Source organism: Cherax quadricarinatus, chromosome 10 (genome assembly GCF_038502225.1).
Source record: "Cherax quadricarinatus isolate ZL_2023a chromosome 10, ASM3850222v1, whole genome shotgun sequence".
Taxonomy (NCBI): Eukaryota; Metazoa; Arthropoda; class Malacostraca; order Decapoda; family Parastacidae; genus Cherax; species Cherax quadricarinatus.
In genome coordinates this window covers 37,577,704-37,603,724 of record NC_091301.1, presented here as the reverse complement: position 1 = coordinate 37,603,724, position 26,021 = coordinate 37,577,704, and the positions used below count along the sequence as shown (strand labels likewise).

The 26,021-nt window shown below is 39.7% G+C and overlaps 2 protein-coding genes and 1 long non-coding RNA gene across 5 annotated transcripts in view; 1 reads left to right on the top strand and 2 right to left on the bottom strand.

Annotated features, from left to right (window-relative positions):
- Positions 1-3,345, bottom strand: part of LOC128688062 (intraflagellar transport protein 74 homolog) — a 694,157-nt gene extending 690,812 nt beyond the window's left edge. The window contains exon 1 of the mRNA XM_070083786.1: positions 3,208-3,345. The gene's annotated coding sequence lies outside the window, so the exon portion shown is untranslated. The remainder of the gene's footprint in view (positions 1-3,207) is intronic.
- mus81 (mus81 structure-specific endonuclease subunit) overlaps positions 1-26,021 on the bottom strand; it is a 355,921-nt gene that overhangs the window by 220,260 nt on the left and 109,640 nt on the right. For both annotated transcript variants that reach the window (XM_070083779.1, XM_070083780.1), the window contains one exon: positions 8,421-8,803. In XM_070083779.1, the coding sequence (XP_069939880.1) occupies positions 8,421-8,803 (383 nt within the window). The remainder of the gene's footprint in view (positions 1-8,420; positions 8,804-26,021) is intronic.
- LOC138852519 (uncharacterized) overlaps positions 1-26,021 on the top strand; it is a 389,852-nt gene that overhangs the window by 282,022 nt on the left and 81,809 nt on the right. The gene's annotated exons all lie outside the window — the stretch shown is intronic.

Here is a 26,021-nt window from a genome sequence, read left to right as displayed (position 1 = left end):
TGTTCCACTTTACGATGATTTCCGCTTTACGGCAGTAGCCTGGAACCTAACCTGCCATATAAGTGGGGCCCTACTGTATATCCACTCACTGTATGCAACACAATAACTCCACAAATATTGTTATTAATATATTGTTTACAAAACTTGTTTATACAAGTTTTGCAAACAATACACTGAAAAGCCTTCCCAACCCACACAGTCGTCCCCACCACCCAGACTGCCTTCCACGCCACCCACATTGTCTTCCCCACCATCCTCACTGTCTTCCCCAATAATTCTACCTCACTTTAAGAAATACTCAATCGCCCAATTTTATTCTAAAATCCCTATTATTGCCCAATTTTACTTTAAACTATATTCACCAAACTTAATGTAAACTTCTTTTATTGACCACTTTTATTCTATACTTTTTTAAACTAGTATTTTCAACTACAATTTTAATATTATCCTGTCTACCATCTTACTAGCATATTATAACCAAGTCATTGCCATTTTTATTTTTATTATTTTTTTTTTTATTCTTTTGCTACCTTAATTTGTGTATTTTATCCTGTCAATTTAAATCTAGTTATACTCTAATTCTTGTAAACAACTTATATAAGACCTTAGTGCAATTACAATTGAGAGTCCTGTGCCTTTTTTATATTATTAGATTAAACTCAGTTGTACTATACCTCATTCTAGTTCAATACATAGTCAATACCAAATTCACTATATTAGACCATAGTGCAATTACTAGTGAGAGACTGGTGCTATTTTTAATTTGTTTTTTTTATATTATTAGATTAAACCTAGTTGTACTATAGCTCATTCTAGCTCAATACATAGTACCAAATTCACTATATTAGACCATAGTGTAATTACTAGTGAGAGACTGGTGCTATTTTTAATTTGTATTTTTATATTATTAGATTAAACCTGGTTGTACTATAGCTCATTCTAGCTCAAAACATAGACTCCACAAAAGTCATTATATTAGACCTTAGTGCAATTACAAGTGAGAGTCTTGTTCTATTTTAAATTTGTATTTTTATATTACTAGTTTATACCTAGTTGTACTTTAGTTCATTCCAGCACAACACATAGACAACATCAACTTCATTATGTGTAGTAGTGACTATACTCTATATGACCAAAATACTCTAGCTATATACTTGTCCAAACTTCCCACCACTAAAGATATCAGTACTAGAACTCAACACACAACTCAGGATATAAATAACCATAATTTAAACCTAGAAGATGATTGATCACGTTGACCCTGATCTAAACCTCCATAATCTGACACCCAATCAAAACCTATTGGAAAGTAACTGCCTTTACTACACAGCATCACAAGCCAGCACTATCCTAAACAATGCTAAAAGTCTATCAGTACTTAACTACAACATCAGGTCCTTAAGCAAACACTATGATGACCTCCTGGCACTCCTTAAATCACTAAAGACACCCTTCTCCTGCATTATTCTTACTGAGACCTGGCTTAAGCAGGGCACAATAGATATCTACCCTCTACAAGGATACACAGCAATTCACAACTGCAGACCAAACCAAGTTGGGGGTGGTATTGCAATCTATTACTCTAACCAATTATCTTGTATTAGCACCACTTGCTTTAGTGATGAATATGGGGAATACATTTTTGCTAATTTTACTGTAAAAAATCTTAAGACACCTATAACAATCGGTGCCATTTACCGGATACCTCACACAAACATCCCAAATTTCAGTGAGAAATTAAAGTCACTAATAACAAACAGACAAATGAATAAGCACCACCTTCTCTTAGCTGGAGACTTCAACATCAACCTTGGCATACTAGATGATAAGCCTGTAACTGATTTCATCAACAATATGAACAACACACTTCTCATACCAACAATAACTAAACCAACCAGGTTCACTGAGACAAGTGCAACCATAATAGATCACATATGGACCAATATACTAGCCCCCCTTAAATCAGGGATAATCACAGATAGCACTACAGACCACTACCCTACCTTCCTCCTGACAAACATTAGTAAACCACCACTTGAATACAACAAAGTCTCATTTAGACTCCATGATGAGGCCTCAATAAGGAAGTTCACAGCTGACCTAGAGACTGTTGACTGGCCTACAGAATTCTCCAAGGCCAATGGTATTGATGACTGGACAGACATTTTTCTTAACAAATTACTTAGACTATACAGCAAACATTGTCCTATAAAAACGAAACACATCACAAACAAACGGCTTGGTTGCCCATGGCTAACCAGCACCATTCTGAAATCCATTGACAAGAAACACCAATATGAAAAGCAATATAGACAGGGCTTAATACACAAAGATATTCTTAAACACTATTCATCAGTTCTCACCAAAGTAATAAAGAAAGCCAAATAACTATACTACTCCAGTAGATTCACAGACACTGAAGGAGATATAAAAAAGACCTGGAAAACTCTCTCTCAGATTCTAGGGACCCACAAACTGAAAAAAACCAAGAAGATTGTCCTAACTAAACCTAATGAAACACCACTACATCCCACTGACACAGCTAACAAGATAAACGACTTCTTCTCAACCATAGGATCTAATCTTGCCAATAAAATCCCACATACCAATGCCCATGCCGGGGACTATCTAGATGGGAATTTCCCAAATTCCTTCGATCTTGCACCAACTGAGCCCACAGAAGTCACTGAGATTATAAAGTCACTTAAAAATAACTCGGGGAATCTGTCTCATGTCCCACCATTACTGTACAAGCGAGCAGCCCATGTCCTTTCGCGTGCTATTTCATTACTTTTTAACAAGTCACTAGAAACTAGCACCTTCCCGAAACTACTCAAGATGGCAAGGGTTACACCAATACATAAAGGTGGTGACCCTACAGACTTAAACAACTATAGGCCAATATCAAACTTACCACTGCTATCCAAAATCTTTGAGAAACTCGTGCACAGGAGACTATATTCATTTATAACGGCACAAAACATACTCATCCCCTGCCAATTTGGATTCAGGAAAAATAAAAGCACTAATGATGCAATCATAAAAATGCTAGATCTGCTTTACACAGCATTGGAAAATAAGGAATATCCACTAGGAATTTTTATTGACCTAAGAAAAGCTTTTAACACAGTAGACCACGACATCCTACTCCACAAACTTGACCATTACGGTATAAAAGGCCATGCTCTTGCTTATTTCAAATCTTACCTTACTAATAGGTATCAGTATGTCACCATTAAAGACACAGCATCAACAACACGGCCACTTGATACTGGAGTTCCGCAGGGAAGTGTCCTTGGTCCCCTGTTCTTCCTCATATACATCAATGATCTTCCAAACGTATCCCAACACCTGAAACCCATTCTCTTTGCTGACGACACGACTTATGTCATCTCTCACCCTAATCTTGCCACCCTCAACACCATTGTTAACGAGGAGCTGATCAAAATATCGACTTGGATGACAGCCAATAAACTTACACTTAACACTGACAAAACCTACTATATTATGTTTGGTAGCAGAGTAGGAGATGCACAAATTAACATTAAGATCGACAACACTCTAATTACCAAACATAATGAGGGCAAATTCCTAGGCCTATACCTTGACAACAACCTAAATTTCAGCACTCATATCCAACACATAACCAAAAAAGTATCCAAAACGGTTGGGATCCTCTCCAAGGGACGATACTACGTGCCGCAAAATGCCCTTCTCACACTATACCACTCACTTATTTATCCATACCTCACCTATGCTATTTGTGCTTGGGGATCAACTGCAGCAACACACCTAAAGCCAATAATAACCCAACAAAAAGCTGCAGTAAGAATAATCACTAAATCCCATCCCTAGCAACACCCCCCCCCCCCACTCTTCATAGATTTAAACTTACTCCCTGTTCAGTACATCCACACTTACTATTGTGCAATCTACATCTACATGACCTTAAACTCCAATATCAACCTTGACCTAAAACGCTTTCTTGATAGTTGTGACAGAACCCACAGGCATAGCACCAGACACAAACATCTCTACGACATTCCCCATGTCCGACTAAACCTTTACAAAAATTCAATGTATGTCAAAGGCCCTAAAATCTGGAACACCCTACCTGAGAACTCTAGAACTGCAGACACATTCATCACCTTCAAAACAATCATTAGAAAACATCTTATCTCCCTGATACACCCCGTCGACTAACTACACGAATACCACCTGGTGGTTCACACTTACACTCACTCACCCATTTGACCATAAACAGAAATATTAATCTCAAACTTAAAATAATGAATTCTGTGATACTCCAATACTGAAACTATGTACTGTGCCAAAACAAAAGCATTCACATTGCTAAACTCACAAACTAGTATTTAGTCACTTAGCCATAATACCAACTTACCTCATAATTTGTAATATTTTAAAATTAAGAATTAAACTAAGTCTGCCCGAAATGCCTAGCCATGCTAGGTGTTCTAGTGGTACACTCTGTAATCATTATTTTACTACATGTAAACCACACAACCAAATTCTGTAAACTCAGCATTGTAATCCTTATAGAGAATAAACTTTGAATTGAAATGAATTGAATTGAATTGAATGCTGCCTTTCCCACCACCAATGCTGTCTTCTCCACCCAGACCATCTTCCTCACCATCCACGCTGCCTTTCCCACCACCTACGCTGTCTTCCCTTTTCACTATCTGTATCTGGTATCTTAGGTATTGCTTTCGGTCACAAACTCTTCAGAACCATGAAATTCATCTTCACTGACACTTCCAACTGTGTTAGAACTATCACTTGGGAAGCGAAGAGTCCCAAATTCGCTGGGGAGTGAGGTACAGTGAAACCTCAAAAATCGAACTTAATCCATTCCAGGAGCTAGTTTTAAATTCGAAAAGCCTGAAATTCGAAGCAATATTTCCCATAAGAAATAATGGAAATACAGTGGACCCCCGGTTAACGATATTTTTTCATTCCAGAAGTATGTTCAGGTGCCAGTACTGACCGAATTTGTTCCCATAAGGAATATTGTGAAGTAGATTAGTCCATTTCAGACCCCCAAACATACACGTACAAACGCACTTACATAAATACACTTACATAATTGGTCGCATTGGGAGGTGATCGTTAAGCGGGGGTCCACTGTACAATTAATCCGTTCCAGAAACCCAAAAATATTCACACAAAAAATACATTTTAAAGAGATTAATTACAGTTTTACATACAACAAATACTACAGTCTTTAATTAAGTATTTATTTATTTATTTATTTATTTAATTTATTTATTTGAACATGATACAGAAAAGTACAAAAGAATACAATTAAGTGCAGCATGCCAAAGCCGCTTGCATGCAGAGCATTATAGGCAGGCTTAAAATTAACTTAAGATTACCTAAGCATTCCAAAACATTATTGTAAACAGTTAACAATTAAGCTCTAGTGAGTATTACAAAGACAGGGCATATGGTGGCATGCATTGCTGTACATTCAGTAGAATGGAGTATTCTGTTAGGTAATGTAATTAAAAAATAACAAAGTTTGACTGGGTCTCAGGTTAAATATTTCTGTGATACAATTATGAGAAACAATTAAGATATACAATTTATAAGATACAATTATTCAGTATTTATTTGGTTGTGGGTAAGTGATTTTTGAGAAGAGACTTGAATTTATAAACAGATAATGTTTCTTTTATATTCATTGGTATTGAATTCCAGATTTTAGGGCCTTTTATGTGCATTGAGTTTTTGCATAGTGTGAGATGGACACGAGGAACATCAAAGAGTGATCTGTGCCTTGTGTTATGGTCATGTGTTCTGTTGAGGTTGGTAAGGAGATGTTTGAGGGGAGGGTTTATATCAGAGTAAAGTGTTCTATGAATGTAGTAGGTGGAGTAATAAGTATGGATGTTTTGTATGGTGAGTAGGTTTAGAGTTTTGAATATTGGTGGAGTGTGCTGCCTGTAGTGGGAATTTGTTATTCTGACTGCAGCCTTTTGTTGGGTAATTAATGGTCTGAGATGGTTTATTGTTGTTGAGCCCCATGCACAAATTCCATAGGTGAGATAGGGGTAAATAAGTGAGTGATAGGGCCAGGAGGGCTGACTGTGGAACATAGTACCATATCTTCGATAGTATGCCTACGGTCTTGGAAATTTTTTGGGAAATTTGTTGTATATGTTTTTGAAATTTGAATCTATTATCAAGGTGGATTCCTAAAAATTTTCCCTCCGTGAATTTTGTGATAGGTGATCTGTTTATCATTATGTTAAGAGGGACGTCTGTAGCTCTGTTGCCAAACTGAATGAAGTAGGTTTTGTCAATGTTTAGAGTAAGTTTGTTAGTACTCATCCAGATAGATATTTTTTGTAATTCAGTATTTACAGTATTGGCTAGCGTGACTGGGCTCGGGTGAGAGAAGACGTATGTAGTGTCATCTCCAAATAGTGTGGGTTTGAGTAGTTGCGATGCATTTGGTAGGTCATTTATGTATATGAGAAAGAGTAGAGGGCCTAGGACACTTCCCTGTGGGACACCAACTGTAACTGGCTGTCTGAAAGAATTTGCCCCGTTTGTGTACACATATTGGCTTCTGTTGCTGAGGTAAGACTTTAGGTAGTTGAGGGAGTGCCCTCTTATACCACAGTGCGACAATTTTATATGGAGAAAGTCATGGTCAACTGTATCAAAAGCTTAACGTAAGTCAATGAAGATCCCCAGTGGGACTTCTTTTTTCTCTATTGCAGTATATATGTGTTCTAGCATGTGTATAATAGCATCATTAGTATTTTTATTAGGCCTGAACCCAAATTGACAGGGGTTGTATAGTAATACATATAAAATAACATTTTTACTTACCTTTATTGAAGATTGGTGATGGCATCTGGAAGATAGGGAGGAGGAGAGAGGGAGTTGGGGTTAGTGTTTGGAAGGAGAATCCCCCTCCATGAGGACTTCAGGTAAAGCCCTCTCTGGGGTTACTTCCCTTCTCTGTCTTTTAATGCCACTAGGACCAGCTTGAGAGTCACTGAACCCCTGTCTCACAAAATAACTGTCCACAGTCCTCTGTTTCTGGCACCTCTTTAACATTTCCCTAAAATGGGACATGGTTCTGTCACTGAACATGTTGCAAAGATGGCATGTTTCAGCTTGCTCAGGGTGGTACTTCTGCACAAACATTTGGACATCATTCCACTTGGCATAAATCTCCTTAATCTTTGAAGAAGGCACCTCATCCACTCCCTATATTAACACCTTTCTCAACATCAGCTTCCTTGATTTGTTCTCTCTTTGACAAGTTAGAACCGATGGTCAACTTGGTTTTTCCCATACATCCTGGCAAGCTCAACAAGTCTCACACCACTCTCATACTTCTGTATTATTTCCTTCTTCACATCTATGGTGTTTCTCACTTTCTTTACCACAGGGGTACCACTAGCAAGTTTCTTTGGGCCCATGGCAGCTTATTTCACAGTCCCACAAGCACTAAACACAACGAAATAATCGTAAAATGCGTGAATGAGAGCGCAGGTTAGTGTTCACTCAAGCATAAACAAAGCTAGACTGCTCACGGCGCCTGCGTGGGGACGCAGACAGAGCGGGCAGCAGACAGGTCCCGTACCCGGCGGTCCAAAAATAGGGGCGCGTTCGATAACAGGGACACAGTTTGTCCAAAAAAATGGTCCTATTTTTGACACGTTCGATATGTGATACGTTCAGTTTTTGAGGTTGCACTGTATTTCTTACCACTAGGTATGGTGAACAAGGATTACTGAAATGGCATTCTCATAATGCACCACTGGCTCCCCAAATTTTTTTATACTGCGCAAGCTGAGCACGCAGACCCATTCTCTCCTATGTAGGTCTACCAGCTTTCTCCCGCTAGATTTGAAGCCACTAGAATTTTGGTACGATATTACAGCACCAACACTGGTTTGCAAGCCATAATATTATGGCACCAACAGTGAAAGGGTTAAAGGACACAAAAAATAAACTGTTAAATTTAGTACACCTACCATCCGACTTACGACCTGCTCGACTTACGATCTGCTCGACTTACGACCACTCGACTTACGACCGTGTTTTTAATGCCAAATTTCTGGGAAATAAACAACTATTTGTGTTGTACACAGTGTTTATGCTAAACCTTACAGTATAAAATACAGTACTAACAACATAAAAAATAAAGTAAAAGATAAAATACCAAAATAAAACAATAAAATAAAGTCATTACAAAAATGTTTTGTTGATATTCAGTAGTAAAGTTTGACTTACGACCATTTCGACTTACGACCGGTTTCTCGGAACCGAACTCGGTCGTAAGTCGGATGGTAGGTGAATATGCATTCTTTTCAGAATACAGCAACATTAGTAAGCTAAAATCTCCTCTCCTTTTCTGCATGAAAAAAAGCCCTTACCTGGTCTACTTTGCTTCGTCATCTTTGTGGTGACAGTAATCGATGAGCTTGGTACCACTTTGCTTGTCTTAACATCACTATTTAAGGCATCTTTGAATACTGACGAACTGTTGACTACACTTGATGAACTGCTGACCAGACATGACGAACTACTAACCAGACTTGACAGAATCTCTGAATGTTTGTTACTACCAGCAGCAATTTCCATGACCTCTTGATAATTAGCTTGACTAACAGCCGGGGTGGTGATGCTGTTAGTTCTGGATGCTGCTCTTATATTCTCACCAGAGGTCCAGGAGGGTAAGGGTGAAACAGGTGATGGATTATTTTCAGCAGCCAACAACCTGGCTGCTAAAACTTTCCCCTCCAGAGTTATGCTGTATCTGTATAAAATAAATAGAGAGGAGAGAGAACAGTAAGATTATTAGAAATATGTTTTGGAAGCTGAAAAGTACTTTTCTGCATCTGGGAAAAGTAGAGGCCCCCAGATAAACTATGCCATGCCTGTTTTATAATAATAATAATAATAATAATAATAATAATAATAATAATAATAATAATAATATGGCAGTAGGTTGGTAGACAGCAACCACCCAGGGAGGAACTACCGTCCTGCCAGGTGAATGTGAAACAGAAACCTGTAACTGCTTTACATGATGGCAGGATTGCTGTTAACTCTTTTCTGTCTCACAAACACGCTGGATAACAAGTATATCTTGCTACTTCTACTTATACTTAGGTCACACTACACAGGCAAGCACATGCATATTTTTTTTTTTTAACAAGTCAGCAGTCTCCCCACCGAGGCAGGGTGACCCAAAAAGAAAGAAAATCCCCAAAAAGAAAATACTTTCATCATCATTCAACACTTTCACCTCACTCACACATAACCACTGTTTTCGCAGAGGTGCCCAGAATACAACAGCTTAGAAGCATATACGTATAAAGATACACAACATATCCCTCCAAACTGCCAATATCCCGAACCCCTCCTTCAAAGTGCAGGCATTGTACTTCCTATTTCCAGGACTCAAGTCCAGTTATATAAAAATAACCAGTTTCCGTGAATCCCTTCACTAAATATTACCCTGCTCACACTCCAACAGCTTGTCAGGTCCCAAATACCATTCGTATCCATTCACTCCTATTGAACATGTTCACACACGCTTGCTGGAAGTCCAAGCCCCTCGCCCACAAAACCTCCTTTACCCCCTCCCTCCAACCTTTTCGAGCACGACACGTACCCCGCCTTCCTTCCCTTACAGATTTAAATGCTCTCCATGTCTTCCTACTTTGATCCATTCTCTCTAAAAATGACCAAACCACCTCAACAATTCCTCTTCAGCCCTCTGACTATTACTTTTATTAACTCCACACCTTCTCCTAATTTCCACACTCTGAGTTTTCTGCATAATATTTACACCACACATTGCCCTTAGACAGGACAACTCCAATGCCTCCAACCACCTCCTCGCTGTAGCATTTACAACCCAAGCTTCACACCCATATAAAAGTGTTGGTACTACTATACTTTCTTACATTCCCTTCTTTGCCTCCATAGAAAACGTTTTTTGTCTCCATATATACCTCAACGAACCACTCGCCTCTTTTCTCTCATCAATTCTATGATTAACCTCATCCTTCATAAATCCATCCGCTGACACGTCAACTCCCAAATATCTGAAAACATTCACTTCTTCCATACTCCTACTCTCCATTTTGATATCCAATTTTTCTTTATCTAAACCATTTGATACCCTCATCACTTTACTCTTTTCTATGTTCACTTTCGACTATCTACCTTTACACACTCCCAAACTTGTCCACTAACCTTTGCAATTATTCTTTAGAATCTCCCATAAACACAGTATCATCAGCAAAGAGTAACTTTGTCTATTCCCATTTTGTATTTGATTCCCCATAATTTAAACCCACCCCTCTCCCGGACACCCTAGCATTAACTTCTTTTACAACCCCATCTATAAACATGTTAAACAATCATGGTGACATTACACATCCCTGTCTAAGACCTGGAAATATAAACACATATGCAGTATAATGTGATCCTTTATTGACAACATTTTGCCCACACAGTGGGCTTTTTCAAGTCACAAACAGATCTACCTGGGTGGAAGGTATGTGAGTATTTATAGTCAGGTTCAGAATGCTGGGTCAGGTGGAGAATGCTGCATCTGATGATCTACTGAGTGGGATTATAGTGTCTAAAATCTTGGGTAGCTTGGAAGGGAGATTGGATAAGTTTGTGAGCAGACCTTCTGCAGTGTTCCTCCATTCCTATGTTCTTATGTGGGATAGCGATGAAAAAGTTTCTTGGCAAGTGGTTCAGATATGTTATAGAAGCCACTGTTCTGGTTAAAGTTGTCGGATATAGAGATAAGCGATGATTCCAGGATTCTTCGGTATTGAGTGTTGTCTTCTCTGGCGATAAGTCTTGTGTTTCTGTAGTTTATTAAAGGGTTGTGTGAATTACAGTGTTGTATGCAGGCATTTCTTGTATCGTCAGACCTGCTTGTATATTGGTGTTCTCAAGTACGTCTTTGGAGGTCTCTTGATGTTTCACCCACGTATAATTTGCTGCAGTCATTACAAGAGATTACGTATACCCCTGCAGAGGATGGAAGCTTCTCCTGTCTATTACTGGTAATGTCCTTGATGGTCGTGGTAGATACTTGGAATGAGGTACTGGTAAAGATGTTGGAAGCGTGTTTGGCAATGAAGTTGGTGGGGAGGACTGTGTACCTCTTCTTGGCAGTGTTGACAGGCCCTCTTAGAGACTTGTTCTCAGGGTTGGCCAAATTTAAAAAAAAAAAAAAAAAAATCTTATGAAAAGATAGAGAATCTTTTCCCGATCATAATGACACCAAAAGTATGAAATCTGATGGAAAACTTACGGAATTATGCTCTTGCGAAGTTAGGGGTCTCGACGATGTTTATGCATCAGCGATTTTGCCGCCCACTTTGAGCCCTATTTTTGGCCAATTCCAGTGTACCAGTTGACAAAAATCATAACTATTTCTCTAGAACTCCATTTTTTCTATTGAATGAGTACAAGAAACCATCCATTTACTGATTTCAACTATCCAATACAGTGGTCAGAATTTAGCAATTTTGCCCATTTCACACAAATTTCAAAAGATGCCAATTTCCAAATAGAGTCCAGAATAAACAAGAAAGACATTCCTGGCACTAAAATAACATTTCCCCTGTTCGTTAGTCACATCCCGAGGCCCCTCTTATATTTCTTTGGCTTTCCACTTTCAATTTTTATTCTTACAAAAAATAGAAGATTTACTGTTATGCAGACTGCTGCATTAGTGTAGAAATAGTATAAACAATATCAGCGCACTTGTGAAAGAATGTTAGACTCACCAGTTGATGTGTATTGGAGGCTTGGCATGATTTGTTTACTTTTGAACTTTGGTAAAAATTGAACATTTCTGCAATTTTGAGCTCAATTTCAAGGTACTTTTCATTGTAAAACCAGTCAAAATCATCTCAATTTCTGTAATATGTCTTCCATTCTATAAAATGAGACCAAGAAAACTAGAATACAACAATAAATACCATACAATAATACAGTGCAAAGTCGCTGTTTTATTCCAAAAACACGGTCAAAGTTTTTTTTTTTTCTCATTATGCACTGTGCGCTGCAGGATTTTTTTTATACTGCGCACACTGACCACATAGACCCATTCTTTCATATGTATGCCTACCAGCTTTCTCCCACTAGATTTGAGGGCGCTAGAATTTGCACGTACTAGAATGTCAAAAACCCTGGGTCGTAAGCCGTACTAGTACGGCCGAAACCCTCAAAGGGTTAATGCCCTTCGTCTGCAGTCTCTGCTGAAGTGATGAGGATAGTGAAGTTTGGAAAATACTTGTTCAATTATAGTGCATTCTTCCTCAAGAAACTCATTGCTGCAGATTCTGAGTGCACGCAGGAAAAGGCCTAATTATAGGACTTTTCCTGCATGCACTCAGAATCTGCAGCAATGAGTTCCTTGAGGAAGAATGCACTATAATTGAACAAGTACAGTGGACCCTCGCCTAACGAACGCATCGCATAACGTTAAATCTGCCTAACGATACATTTTAACGCAAAAATTTTGCCTCGGCTAGCACTAAAAAACTCGCCCAACACGATTCATTCCGTTTGAGACGCGTCCATGTAGGGCCTGAACACGCCTCACTTGTCCCGTGGGTGTCAGTGTTTACAAGCCAGCCACCGCGGTCGCATCCAAACATACAATTGGAACACTTCATATTATCACAGCGTTTTTAATGACTGCACCTGCAAAAAAAAGACACCATGGGCCCCAAGAAAGCTTCTAGTGCCAACCCTGTGATAAAAAGGGTGAGAATTAGTATGGAAATTAAGAAAGATTTTGAAGGGTTTGGGGCTAACCCTGAGATGCCTATGCCAGTTGTGGAATCCATTGTGCCTACTTCAAAGATTAAGGAAATGTGTGCAAAGTGGGTTGAACTGCAAACCTTTATGGATGAAAATCACCCTAACACAGCTATTGCAAGCTGTGCTGGTGACTATTACAATGACAATGTTATGGCCCATTTTAGACAAATCTTAAAGGAACGGGAGGTACAGAGCTCTATGGACAGATATGTTGTGCGACAGAGGTCCAGTGACTCTCAAGCTGGTCCTAGTGGCATTAAAAGAAAGGAAGTAACCCCGGAAAAGGACTTGACACCTCAAGTCCTAATGGAAGGGGATTCCCCTTCTAAACATTAACACCATCCACAGTCTCCCCTACTCCCATCCCATCAATCATCACCAGATCTTCAATAAAAGTAAGTGTCATGTAATTGTACATGTCTTCTTCAGTTTGTGTGTATTAAAATTAATATTTCATGTGGTAAAAAATTTTTTTTCATACATTGGGGTGTCAGGAAAGGATTAATTTGATTTCCACTATTTCTTATGGGGAAAATTAATTCGGCTAACGATAATTTCGCCTAACGTTGAGCTCTCAGGAATGGATTAATATCGTTAGGCAAGGGTCCACTGTATTTTACAAAGTTTTTCTTTTTCGGGCCTTGGTGGGAAATGGCCGATGTGTTAATAAAAAAAAAATAATAATACAGTGGACCCTCGACTAACGCTATTAATCCGTTCCTGAGAGCTCATCGTTAGTCAAAATTATCGTTAGTCAAGTTAATTTTCCCCATAAGAAATAATGGAAATCAAATTAATCCGTGCAGGACACCCCAAAGTATTAAAAAAAAATTGTTTTTACCACATGAAATATTGATTTTAATACACACAAACTGAAGAAGACATGCACAGTTACATGACACTTACCTTTATTGAAGATCTGGTGATGACTGATGGGATGGGAGGAGGGGAGAGTGTTGATGGTCTTAGTGTTTAGAAGGGGAATCCCCTTCCATTAGGACTTGAGGTGGCAAGTCCTTTTCCAGGGTTACTTCCCTTCCCTTTAAATCTCTCAAACCAACCTTTGCTGGCCTTAAATTCACTCACATCACCACTAGTTGCTGGCATTTTTTTAATTAAATCGTCAAGCAATTTCCTAGCCTTTTCACAAATGATCGCTTGAGAGAAGCTATCTCCTGCTATCTGTTTTTCGTTTATCCACACCAATAACAGTCTCTCAACATCTTCGAGTACTTGCGATCTCAGTTTCGAAAACATAGTTGCACCTTTGGCAAGAACAGCTTCCTTGATTGCCGTTTTCTTGGCCACAATAGTAGCAATGGTTGATTGGGGTTTTGTGTACAACCTGGCCAGCTCGGAGACAAGCACTCCACTTTCATACTTAGCAATGATCTCTTTCTTCATATCCATAGTAATTCTCACCCTTTTTGCTGTAGGGTTGGCACTAGAAGCTTTCTTGGGGCCCATGGTGACTTATTTTGCAGGTGCAATCACTAAAAAGGCTGTGATAATATGAAATGTTCTGATTGTATGCTTGGAAGCGACCGTGGTTGCTGGCTGGCTTGTAAACACTGGCCAGAAGTGTACGCTCCTCAGACGGAATGAATAGTGTTCATCGAGTTTTTTAGCGCTAGTCGAGGCAAAAGTTTGCGTTAAAATGTATCGCTAGTCGGATTTATCGTTAATCGATGCCATCGTTGGTCGAGGGTCCACTGTATATAGGTTGTAGGTTGGTAGACAGCAACCACCCAAGGAGGTACTACTGTCCTGCCAAGTGAGTGTAAAAACGAAGCCTGTATTTGTTTTACATGATGGTAGGATTGCTGGTGTCTTTTTTCTGTCTCACAAACATGCAAGATTTCAGGTACATCTACTTCTACTTACACTTAGGTCACACTACACATATATGTACACATTTACTTGGATGATGACCAACAAACTCACTCTCAACATAGGCTAAACATACTTCATGCTGTTTGGCAACAGAGCCTTAACCCGTAAACAGGCAAAATGTATATATACGTTTTTTCAACATTTGAAAGTATGTAAAAAAAGTAGATCTTCTTTTTGTTTTTTTACATTTGAAAATGTGTAAAAAAACTTTGATCTACTTTTTTTTTTTTTTGTTATATTTGAAAATACAGTGGACCCCCGGCTAATGATATTTTTCACTCCAGAAGTATGTTCAGGCGCCAGTACTGACCGAATTTGTTCCCATAAGGAATATTGTGAAGTAGATTAGACCATTTCAGACCCCCAAACATACACGTACAAACGCACTTACATAAATACACTTACATAATTGGTCGCATTCGGAGGTGATCGTTATGCGGGGGTCCACTGTATGTAAAAAAAACGTAGATCTACTTTTGTAGCACTACACGTGAACGTAGATCTGCTTGGACCGTTTACGGGTTAAATATCCAACTTAATACATGTATACTGATAAATGGTTCCCTTATATCAAGACACACAGAAGGCAAATTTCTAGGTCTTCTCCTTCACTGTAATCTTAAATTTCAGTCCCACACCCATCACATAGCCAAGAAAATTTCCAAATCAGTAGGAATCCTTTCCAAGATACGATACTATGTACCACAAACGACACTGTTTACCCTATACCACTCTCTAATACAGTGGACCCCAGGTTAACGATATTTTTTCACTCCAGAAGTATGTTCAGGTGCCAGTACTGACCGAATTTGTTCCCATAAGAAATATTGTGAAGTAGATTAGTCCATTTCAGACCCCCAAACATACACGTACAAACGCACTTACATAAATACACTTACATAATTGGTCACATTCGGAGGTAATCGTTATGCGGGGGTCCACTGTATATCCTTACCTCGCCTACGGTATTTGTGCCTGAGGCTCAACCACAGCCAATCACCTTAGACCCTCAATAACCCAACAAAAAGCTGCTGTGTGGGTGAAAACCAGCTCCTGTGCTAAACAGCACACCCCACCACTTTTCAAAAGACTGAACTTGCTAAATATACAAGACACACACTCATATTATTGTGCCTACGACATATACAGAACATTAAACTCAACTGTAAACCCTCTACTAAAGCTACTCTTTGACAGTTACAACAGAATGCACAGTCACAATACAAGGCATAAGGCACTTTTCAACAACCCTCGAGTCAGTCTCTCACTATGCAAGAACGCTATGCACATACAACAGGTCAAGGATTCCCTGACAACTTTTAAATTTAGGACTTTGCTAAAAAATCGTCTTATCTCTCAATATTAACCAAATCAATCAAAACATCTGCTAATTAGTTTTATTATGTGACCTCTACGCTTTTAATTCTGCCAATTCATAAAATATTACCACCTGACCCATTACTTGTAATACAGATTTCGTGTGCAATTTCAAGATTATTTTACGGAACCTTACTCCACCTTCCTACCTCACATTTGTATTAAGTTTAAATAAATTTGTAAAACAGTTAACCACTACTTCTTGTCTAGTTTTAAGGATAGCTACTATATTCTTATTATCTTGTCTCATTTTCACTAGTTACTATGTATTAGGAATAGTCTGTCCAAAATGCCCCAGCATAAGTGGTTATCTTTGTACAGTGGAACCTCAAATTCCGAACATATCACTTATCAAACTCTTCAAAAATAGAACCCTTTTTTCGAACCAACTTTATCCCTATTATCGAACTTGCCCCTATTTTCGAACCGCTGGGTACCAGACCTGCCTGGCAGCCCGCTCTGTCCGCGTCCACACACAGGCACCGTGAGCCAGTCTGGTTTTGTTGATGCTTGAGTGAACACTAACCTGCGCTCTCATTCAAACATTTTACTATTACAGTGGACCCCCGCATAGCGATATTAATCCGTGCAAGAGAGCTCACTGTTATGCGAAATTATCGTTATGCGAATGAATTTTCCCCATAAGAAATAATGGAAATCAAATTAATCCGTGCAAGACACCCAAAAGTATGAAAAAAAAAATTTTACCACATGAAATATACATTTTCCTACACACAAAGAGAAGGATACATGCACAATAGTAGAGTAGTACATGCACAATGTATATTGTGCATGTACTACTCTACTAAATGAAGAATAAATGACACTTACCTTTATTGAAGATGCAGCAATGACTGATGAGACACTGTGTCCTGGGAGTGCCTTTTCCTCCTGAGTACTGTAGGTCCTGTTTGGCATTTTCTTCCAGAACAGGCCTTATCATACTGTGTATGCCACTACGATTCTTAAATCTCTCAAACCAACCTTTGCTGGCTTTAAATTCACCAATATGAGCACTAGTTCCAGACATTTTTCCCTGTTCACCTGGGTGTTAGTCGACTGGTGCGGGTTGCATCCTGGGAGAGAAGATTAAGGACCCCAATGGAAATAAGTTAGACAGTCTTCGATGACACTGACTTTTTTGGGTTATCCTGGGTGGCAAATCCTCTGGGGTTAATTGTTTCTTGGTATTCTCAATAAGCCACACCAACAACGGTGCTACAGCAGCAGCAGCAGCAGCTGACAGAGCTACAGCAGCAGCAGACGATGCTACAGCAGCAGCAAACGATGCTACAGCAGCAGCAGACGATGCTACAGCAGCAGCAGCAGCTGACGGTGGTACAGCAGCAGCAGCAGCTGACAGTGCTACAGCAGCAGCAGACGATGCTACAGCAGCAGCAGACGATGCTACAGCAGCAGCAGATGGTACTACAGCAGCAGCAGCAGCTGACGGTGGTACAGCAGCAGCAGCAGCTGACAGTGCCACAGCAGCAGCAGACGATGCTACAGGAGCAGCAGACGATGCTACAGCAGCAGCAGCAGCTGACGGTGGTACAGCAGCAGCAGCAGCTGACAGTGCTACAGCAGCAGCAGACGATGCTACAGCAGCAGCAGACGATGCTACAGCAGCAGCAGACGGTACTACAGCAGCAGCAGCAGCTGACGGTGGTACAGCAGCAGCAGCAGCTGACAGTGCTACAGCAGCAGCAGACGATGCTACAGCAGCAGCAGACGATGCTACAGCAGCAGCAGACGATGCTACAGCAGCAGCAGACGGTACTACAACAGCAGCAGCAGCAGCAGCTGATGGTGGTACAACAGCAGCAGCAGCTGACAGTGCTACAGCAGCAGCAGACGATGCTACAGCAGCAGCAGACGGTACTACAGCAGCAGCAGCAGCTGACGGTGGTACAGCAGCAGCAGCAGCAGCTGTACCACCAATACTAGCGATGGTTGATTGGGGTTTATTATACAACCTGGCCAGCTCGGAGACATGCACTCCACTTTCATACTTATCAATGATCTTTTTCTTCATCTCTATAGAAATTCTCACCCTTATTGCTGTAGGGTTGGCACTAGAAGCTTTCTTGGGGCCCATGGTCACTTATTTTGCAGATAAAATCACCAAAAACACTGTAATAATACGAAATGTTCCGATTGTATGCTTGGATGTTACCGCGGAGGCTGGCTGGTAAACAATGCCAACGGCGGAACATGTGAGGCTGGCTAAGGGCACACATTAGACGCGTCTCGGACGAACAGCGTTGAGTGGGTTTTTTAGCGGTATGCGAGGCAAAATCTTGGCGATAAAATGTAGCGGTATGCGGATTTAACATTATGCAAGGCCAACGGTATGCGGGGGTCCACTGTATTTCATAGTTTTTAGTGCTTGTGTGACTGTGGTATTAGCTACAATTGGTCCAAAGAAACTTGCTAGTGGTACCCCTGTGGTAAAGAAAGTGAGAAACACCATAGATGTGAAGAAGGAAATAATACAGAAGTGGAATGATGTCCAAGTGAAATGATGTCCAAATGTTTGGGGAGAAGTACCACCCTGAGCAAGCTGAAACAAGCCATCTTTGCAACAAGTTCAGAGACAGAACCATGTCCCATTTTAGGGAAATCTTAAAGAGGCACCAGAAACAGAGGACTGTGTGAACAGTTATTTTGTGAGACGGGTCCAATGACTCTCAAGCTGGCCCTAGTGATATTAAAAGACAGAGAAGGGAAGTAACCCCAGAGAGGGTTTTGATACCTAAGTCCTCGGAGGGAGATTCTCCTTCCAAACACTAACCCCAACTCTCTCTCTCCTCCTCCCTATCTTCCAGATGCCATCACCAATCCTCAATAAAGGTAAGTAAAATGTTATTTTATATGTTTATTTAAATTTATTAATACAAAATTGAACACTATAATGTGTGTATGTAAAACTATAATTAATCTCTATAAAATGTATTTCTTTTGTAAATATTTTTGGGTTTCTGGAATGGATTAATTGTATTTCCATTATTTCTTATGGGAAATATTGCTTCGCTTTTCAGACTTTTCAAATTTAGAACTAACTCCTGGAACGGATTAATTTCGATATTTGAGGTTCCACTGTACTCAGCAAATCAAAATTGTAATTACACATTGTAACCTTTACACAGAAATAAAATTTATCTTATCTTTATGTATACACACACATCTGAGTTTTCTTTGATTTTGTCTTAATAGTTCTTGTTCTTATTGCTTTTCCTTTTATATCCATGGGGAAGTGGAATAAGAATCTTTCCTCCGTAAGCCATGCGTGTTGTAAAAGTCAACTAAAATGCCGGGAACAATGAGCAATAACCCTTTTTCCCGAATAGCCTATTAAAAAGAAAAAGAAGAAAACCATCAAAGTGGGAAGTTTGAATGTGCATGGATGTTGTGCAAATGATAAAGAGATGATTGTGGTTGTTTTGAATGAGAAGAAGCTGGATGTCCTGGCTTTAAGCGAAACAAGGCTGAAGGGGGTGGGAGAGTTTCAGTGGGGAGAAATAAATGGGATTAGGTCAGGGGTTTCAAATAGAGTTAGAGCTAAAGAAGGTGTAGCAATAATGTTGAAGGATAAGTTATAGCAGGAAAAGAAGGAATGTAAATGTATAAATTCAAGGATTATGTGGAGTAAAATAAGGGATGGATGTGAAAAGTGGGTTATAATAAGCGTTTATGCACCTGGAGAAGAGAGAAGTGTAGAGGAGAGAGAGAGATTTTGGGAAATGTTGAGCGAGTGCACTGGGAGTTTTGAACCTAGTGAGCGAGTACTTGTGGTTGGGGATCTCAGTGCTAAAGTGGGTAAAAAGGTTGTGGAGGGAGTAGTAGGTAAATTTGGGGTGCCAAGGGTAAAAGAAAATGGGAAGTCTTTAATTGAGCTAGAAAATGGGAAGTCTTTAATTGAGCTATGTGTAGAAGGAGGTTTGGTAATAAGTAATACATATTTTATGAAAAAGAGAATAAATAAGTATACAAAGTATGATATAGCATGTAATGAAAGTAGTTTGTTAGATTATGTATTGGTGGATAAAAGGTTGATGGGTAGGCTTCAGGATGTACACGTTTATAGAGGGGCAACTGATATATTGGATCATTATTTAGTCTTAGCTACAGAGTAAGAGGAAGACGGGACAAAAGGAAAATGGCAACAGCACGTAAGAGAGATGTGAAAGTGTATAAACTAAGGGAGGAGGAAGTTAGGGTGAGATATAAGCAACTATTGGAAGAAAGGTGGGCTAGTGCAAATATGAGTAGTGGGGAGGGAGGGGGTTAAAGTGGGTTGGAATAGTTTTAAAAATGCAATATTAAAATGTGGGGCAGAAGTTTGTGGTTATAGGAGGGTGGGTGCAGGAGGAAAGAGGAGTGATTGGTGGAATGATGAAGTAAAGGGTGTGATAAAAGAGAAAAAGATAGCTTATGAGAGGTTTTTACAAAGCAGCAGTGTTATAAGAAGAGCAAAGTATATGGAGAGTAAAAGAAAGGTGAAGAGACTGGTGAGAGAGTGCAAAACGAGAGCAGATGACAGAGTGGGAGAGGTACTGTCAAGAAATTTTGCAGAAAATAAGAAAAAAATTTTGGAGTGACATAAACAAGTTAAGAAAACCTAGGGAACAAATGGATTTATCAGTTAAAAACAGAGTAGGGGAGTTAGTAGATGGGGACTTGGACTTATTGGGTAGATGGCGGGAATATTTTGAGGAACTTTTAAATGTGGATGAAGAAAGGGAGGCAGTAATTTCATGCACTGGCCAGGGAGGTATAACATCTTTTAGGAAAGAAGAAGAGCAGGATGTGAGTGTGGGGGAGGTGCGTGAAACATTACATAGAATGAAAGGGGGTAAAGCAGCTGGAACTGATGGGATCATGAGAGAAATGTTAAAAGCAGGGGGGGGGGGATATAGTGTTGGAGGGGTTGGTATTTTTGCTTAATAAATGTATGAAAGAGGGGAAGGTACCTAAAGATTGGCAGAGAGCATGTATAGTTCCTTTATATAAAGGGAAGGGGGATAAAAGAGACTGTGAAAATTATAGGTGAATAAGTTTACTAAGTATACCAGGAAAAGTGTACAGTAGGGTTATTATTGAAAGAATTAGAGGTCAGACAGAGAGTAGGACGGCAGATGAGCAAGGAAGCTTCAGAGTGGGTAGGGGATGTGTAGATCAAGTGTTTACATTGAAGCATATGTAATAAGATCACAGTAAACAGGTGATTTTAAAATATGCAAAACAACCACTGTGAAAGAGTAGTGAAATTCCAAGCGCTTTCATGACTACTCACATTGTCAAGGAACTATTGAAGCATATATGTGAACAGTATTTATATAAAGGTAGGGAAGTTTTCATTGCATTTAAGAACATAAGAAAGGAGGTACACTGCAGGAGGCCTGTTGGCCCATACTAGGCAGGTCCTTTACAATTCATAACACTAACAAAACATTTGCCCAACCCAATTTTCAATGCTACCCAAGAAATAAGCTCTGATGTGCAAGTCCCACCCAAATCCAACCCTTCCCACTCATGTACTTATCCACCCTAAATTTGAAACTACCCAAAGTCCTAGCCTCAATAACCCAACTAGGTAGACTGTTCCACTCATTAACTACCCTATTTCCAAACCAATACTTTCCTATGTCCTTTCTAAATCTAAACTTATCTAATTTAAATCCATTACTGCGGGTTCTCTCTTGGAGAGATATCCTCAAGACCTTATTAATATCCCCTTTATTAATACCTATCTTCCACTTATACACTACGATCAGGTCTCCTCTCATTCTTCGTCTAACAAGTGAATGTAACTTAAGAGTCTTCAATCTTTCTTCATAAGGAAGATTTCTAATGGTATGTATTAATTTAGTCATCCGACGCTGAATGTTTTCTAACGAATTTATGTCCATTCTGTAATATGGAGACCAGAATTGAGCTGCATAATCTAGGTGAGGCCTTACTAATAATGTATAAAGCTGCAGTATGACCTCTGGACTTGTGTTGCTTACACTTCTTGATATAAATCCCAGTAATCTATTTGCCTTATTACGTACGCTTAGGCATTGCTGTCTTGGTTTAAGGTTGCTGCTCACCATAACCCACAAGTCCTTTTCGCAATCTGTATGGCTAAGTTCTACATCATTTAACTTATAAGTGCTAGGGTTATGGACACTCCCGAGCTTCAGAACCTTGCATTTATCTACATTGAACTGCATCTGCCACTTTTCTGACCAAGAACAGAGTTTGTTTAAATCCACCTGAAATTCCCTAACATCTACGTTTGAATCAATTATCCTACCTATCTTTGTGTCATCGGCAAATTTGCTCATATCACTAGTAATACCCTCATCAAGGTCATTGATATATATTATAAAGAACAACGGGCCCAAGACTGATCCCTGTGGAACGCCACTTGTTACAGATCCCCACAAGGATTTAACCCCATTTATGGACACTGCTTCCTGTCTGTAAGCCATTTATGGATTTAGAAAAGGCATATGACAGAGTGGATAGGGGAGCAACGTGGCAGATGTTGCAAATATATGGAATAGGCAGTAAGTTACTAAATGCTGTAAAGAGTTTTTATGAGGATAGTGAGGCTCAGGTTAGGGTGTGTAGAAGAGAGGGAGACTACTTCCCGGTAAAAGTAGGTCTTAGACAGGGATGTGTAATGTCACCATGGTTGTTTAATATATTTATAGATGGGGTTGTAAAAGAAGTAAATGCTAGGGTGTTCGGGAGAGGGGTGAGATTAAATTGTGAGGAATCAAGTACAAAATGGGAGTTGACACAGTTACTTTTTGCTGATGATACTGTGCTTATGGGGTATTCTAAAGAGAAGTTTCAAAGATTAGTGGACGAGTTTGGGAGGGTGTGTAAAGGTAGAAAGTTGAGAGTGAACATAGATAAGAGTAAAGTGATTAGGGTATCAAATTATTTAAAGAAAAATTGGATATCACATTGGAGAGAGGGAGTATGGAAGAAGTGAATGCTTTCAGATATCTGGGAGTTGACGTGTCAGCAGATGGGTTTATGAAGGATGAGGTTAACCACAGAATTGATGAAGGAAAAAAGGTGAGTGGTGCACTGAGGTATATGTGGAGACAAAAAACATTATCTATGGAGTCAAAGAAGGGAATGTGTGAAAGTATAGTGGTACCAACACTCTTATATGGATGTGAAGCTTGGGTTGTAAATGCTGCAGTAAGGAGGCGGTTGGAGGCAGTGGAGATGTCCTATCTAGGGGAAATGTGTGGTGTAAATATTATGTAGAGAATTTGGAGTGTGGAAATTAGAAAGTGTGGAGTTAATAAAAGTATTAGTCAGAGGGCTGAAGAGGAATTGTTAAGGTGGTTTGGTCATTTAGAGAAAATGTATCAAAGTAGAATGACATGGAGAGCGTATAAATCTGTAGGGGAAGGAAAGCGAGGTAGGGGTTGTCCTTGAAAAGGTTGGAGGAAGGGGGTAAAGAAGGTTTTATGAGCGAGGGGCTTGGACTTCCAGCAAGCGTGTGTGCGCGTATTAGATAGGAATGAATGGAAATGAGTGGTTTTTGGGACCTGACAAGCTGTTGGAGTGTGAGTAGGGTAAAATTTAGTGAAGGAATTCAGGGAAACTGGTTACTTTTGTATAGCCAGACTTGAGTACTGGAAATGGGAAGTATAATGCATGCACTTTAAATGAGGGATTTGGGATACTGGCAGTTTGGGGGGATATGTTATATATATTTATATATGCTTCTAAACTGTTGTATCTGGGTGCCTCTGCAAAGACAGTGATTATGTATGAGTGAGGTGAAAGTGTTGAATGATGAAAGTATTTTCTTTTTGGGGATTTTCTTTCTTTTTGGATCACCCTGCCTCAGTGGGAGACAGCCAGCTTGTTAAAAAAAAAAATAATTTCCACATAATACAGAACACAGTTTTTACAAAACTGAACGACATTTATTATCACACAGGTGCCAACTGTGGTTTGTAGCTCATACATTCCATTTAGAGGCTGTAAACATGACAGCTGAGGGAAGAGGAGACCCAGAGCCAACCTGGTTCCTAACACAGAAAAGCATCTTCCAGTTATCCAAATGCAGGTTTCTGCTACGGGAACATGGAGGATACCTGAGGGATGCCTCCAGGGATCAGTACTACCACAGCCTGGTTACAGACCAGACCTCCTGGAGGATCATGGTTTGATCAGCCAGGCTAATACTACTGGCTGCATACAGTCCAACATACAAACCTCAGCCTAGCTGGTCAGGCACTGATTTGAGGAACTTGTCCAGTTCCTCTTGAGAAGCAGAGAGAGGGCACCAGGGAGCACTGACACTAATTGAGTTCTCTCTTAGAGTACTTGGCAAGCCCATGTTTTTTAGTGGAGGCACTTTTCAGTCTGCCAAGTCTCTTGTTATCACATGGATTTGATTTGAGGCCAGTCCTTCCAGAATCTTCCGGCTGTAAATTACTATGTACCTTTCTCACCTAAATTACAAGGAATACAACTGAAGTGACTTCCAGCATTTGCAGTAGTTCATATGCTTGACTGAGTGTATACAGGCAGTGAAAGCTCTCTTTACGTTTTTCACACATCGGCCGTTTCCCACAGAGGCAGAGTGACCCAAAAACTATACATATCCATCCTATTATTTACTTTGTGGTAGTAAGTTTATTCAGGAATACACAAAAACAGTTACACAGATTATCATACATAGCAGCATATGTGTAGAGAACTTAGGATAACCAAAAAAAGTCAGACAGTGAGACTTATTTTCAATATCACTGTAATCCCTAAATGTGAGATTTTCTGACATCGTTACTCCTAAGTCTTGCACATGGGACTTTAGCTCAACTGAATGATTTGAGTTTGGCCCATATTCTGTTACAGGATTTATTTTCTCAAGTCTTCCATAAAAGAGCAATTAACGCTTAAACTGTCCAAACGTAGATCTACGTTTGCTCGCGTAGCGTTCTGAACATATACCTACGTTTTCTTTTATGTTCTTTCTTGTGGAGAAAATCAAGGTCGGAGCGCTACGTGCGCAAACATAGATCTATGTTTGAATAATTTAAGGGTTAACCCCTAAACGGTCCAAACGTATAAAGTAGACCGTTATTTAGCACGAGTTTATTTGGCACGATCTGAGTATAGCGCTACTGAAGAATTGCAACACATTTTTATGTAGCACATCGTATGATCAATTTAACACGATTCACGGGAGGGGGGAAAATTTTGAGCGCATGGTCGCCTGGTCGCCCACAGTGGGTTATACCATTTAGTCAATGGGGGAGGCCTACTGCCATCCCCCCCGCCATCCACAGCCACCCCCACCACGCTACCAGCCTCCAGTTTGGTTCATACGTGTGCAGGACGGAGGTACTCGGGAACCTAGCTGTATTTACATACATATTTTCTTAATTTCATTGCCATTTGTTAAATCTGCCAAGCAATAATCGCACCCAGTAAGCATACAAGTGTTGCTGAAAGTGACAAGAAAAGGTTTAAGCGTTCAAGTCTAGGAATTGCAAAGAAAATTGAGATATTAGACAAGCTTAACCCTTTCAGGGTCCGTCCCGTAGATCTACGGCTTTACGTTCAGGGTCCAAACCGTAGATTTACGCCATGAGCTCAGCTCACTCTGATAAACTGTGAGTGGTACATTTGGGCCTAGATATGAGAGAATACATCTATGTGGTATGTGTGCACCACATAAAACAGATCCTGCAGCACACTGTGTATAATGAGAGAAAAAAAAATGAAATCATGATTTTTCGATTAAAACAGCAACTTGGCAGTGTTTTTTCGTATGTTTTTTATAGTTGTATTTGCGATTTCTTGGTCTCATTTGATAGAATGGAAGACATATTACAGAAATAGAGATGATTTTGATTGGTTTTAGCACTGGA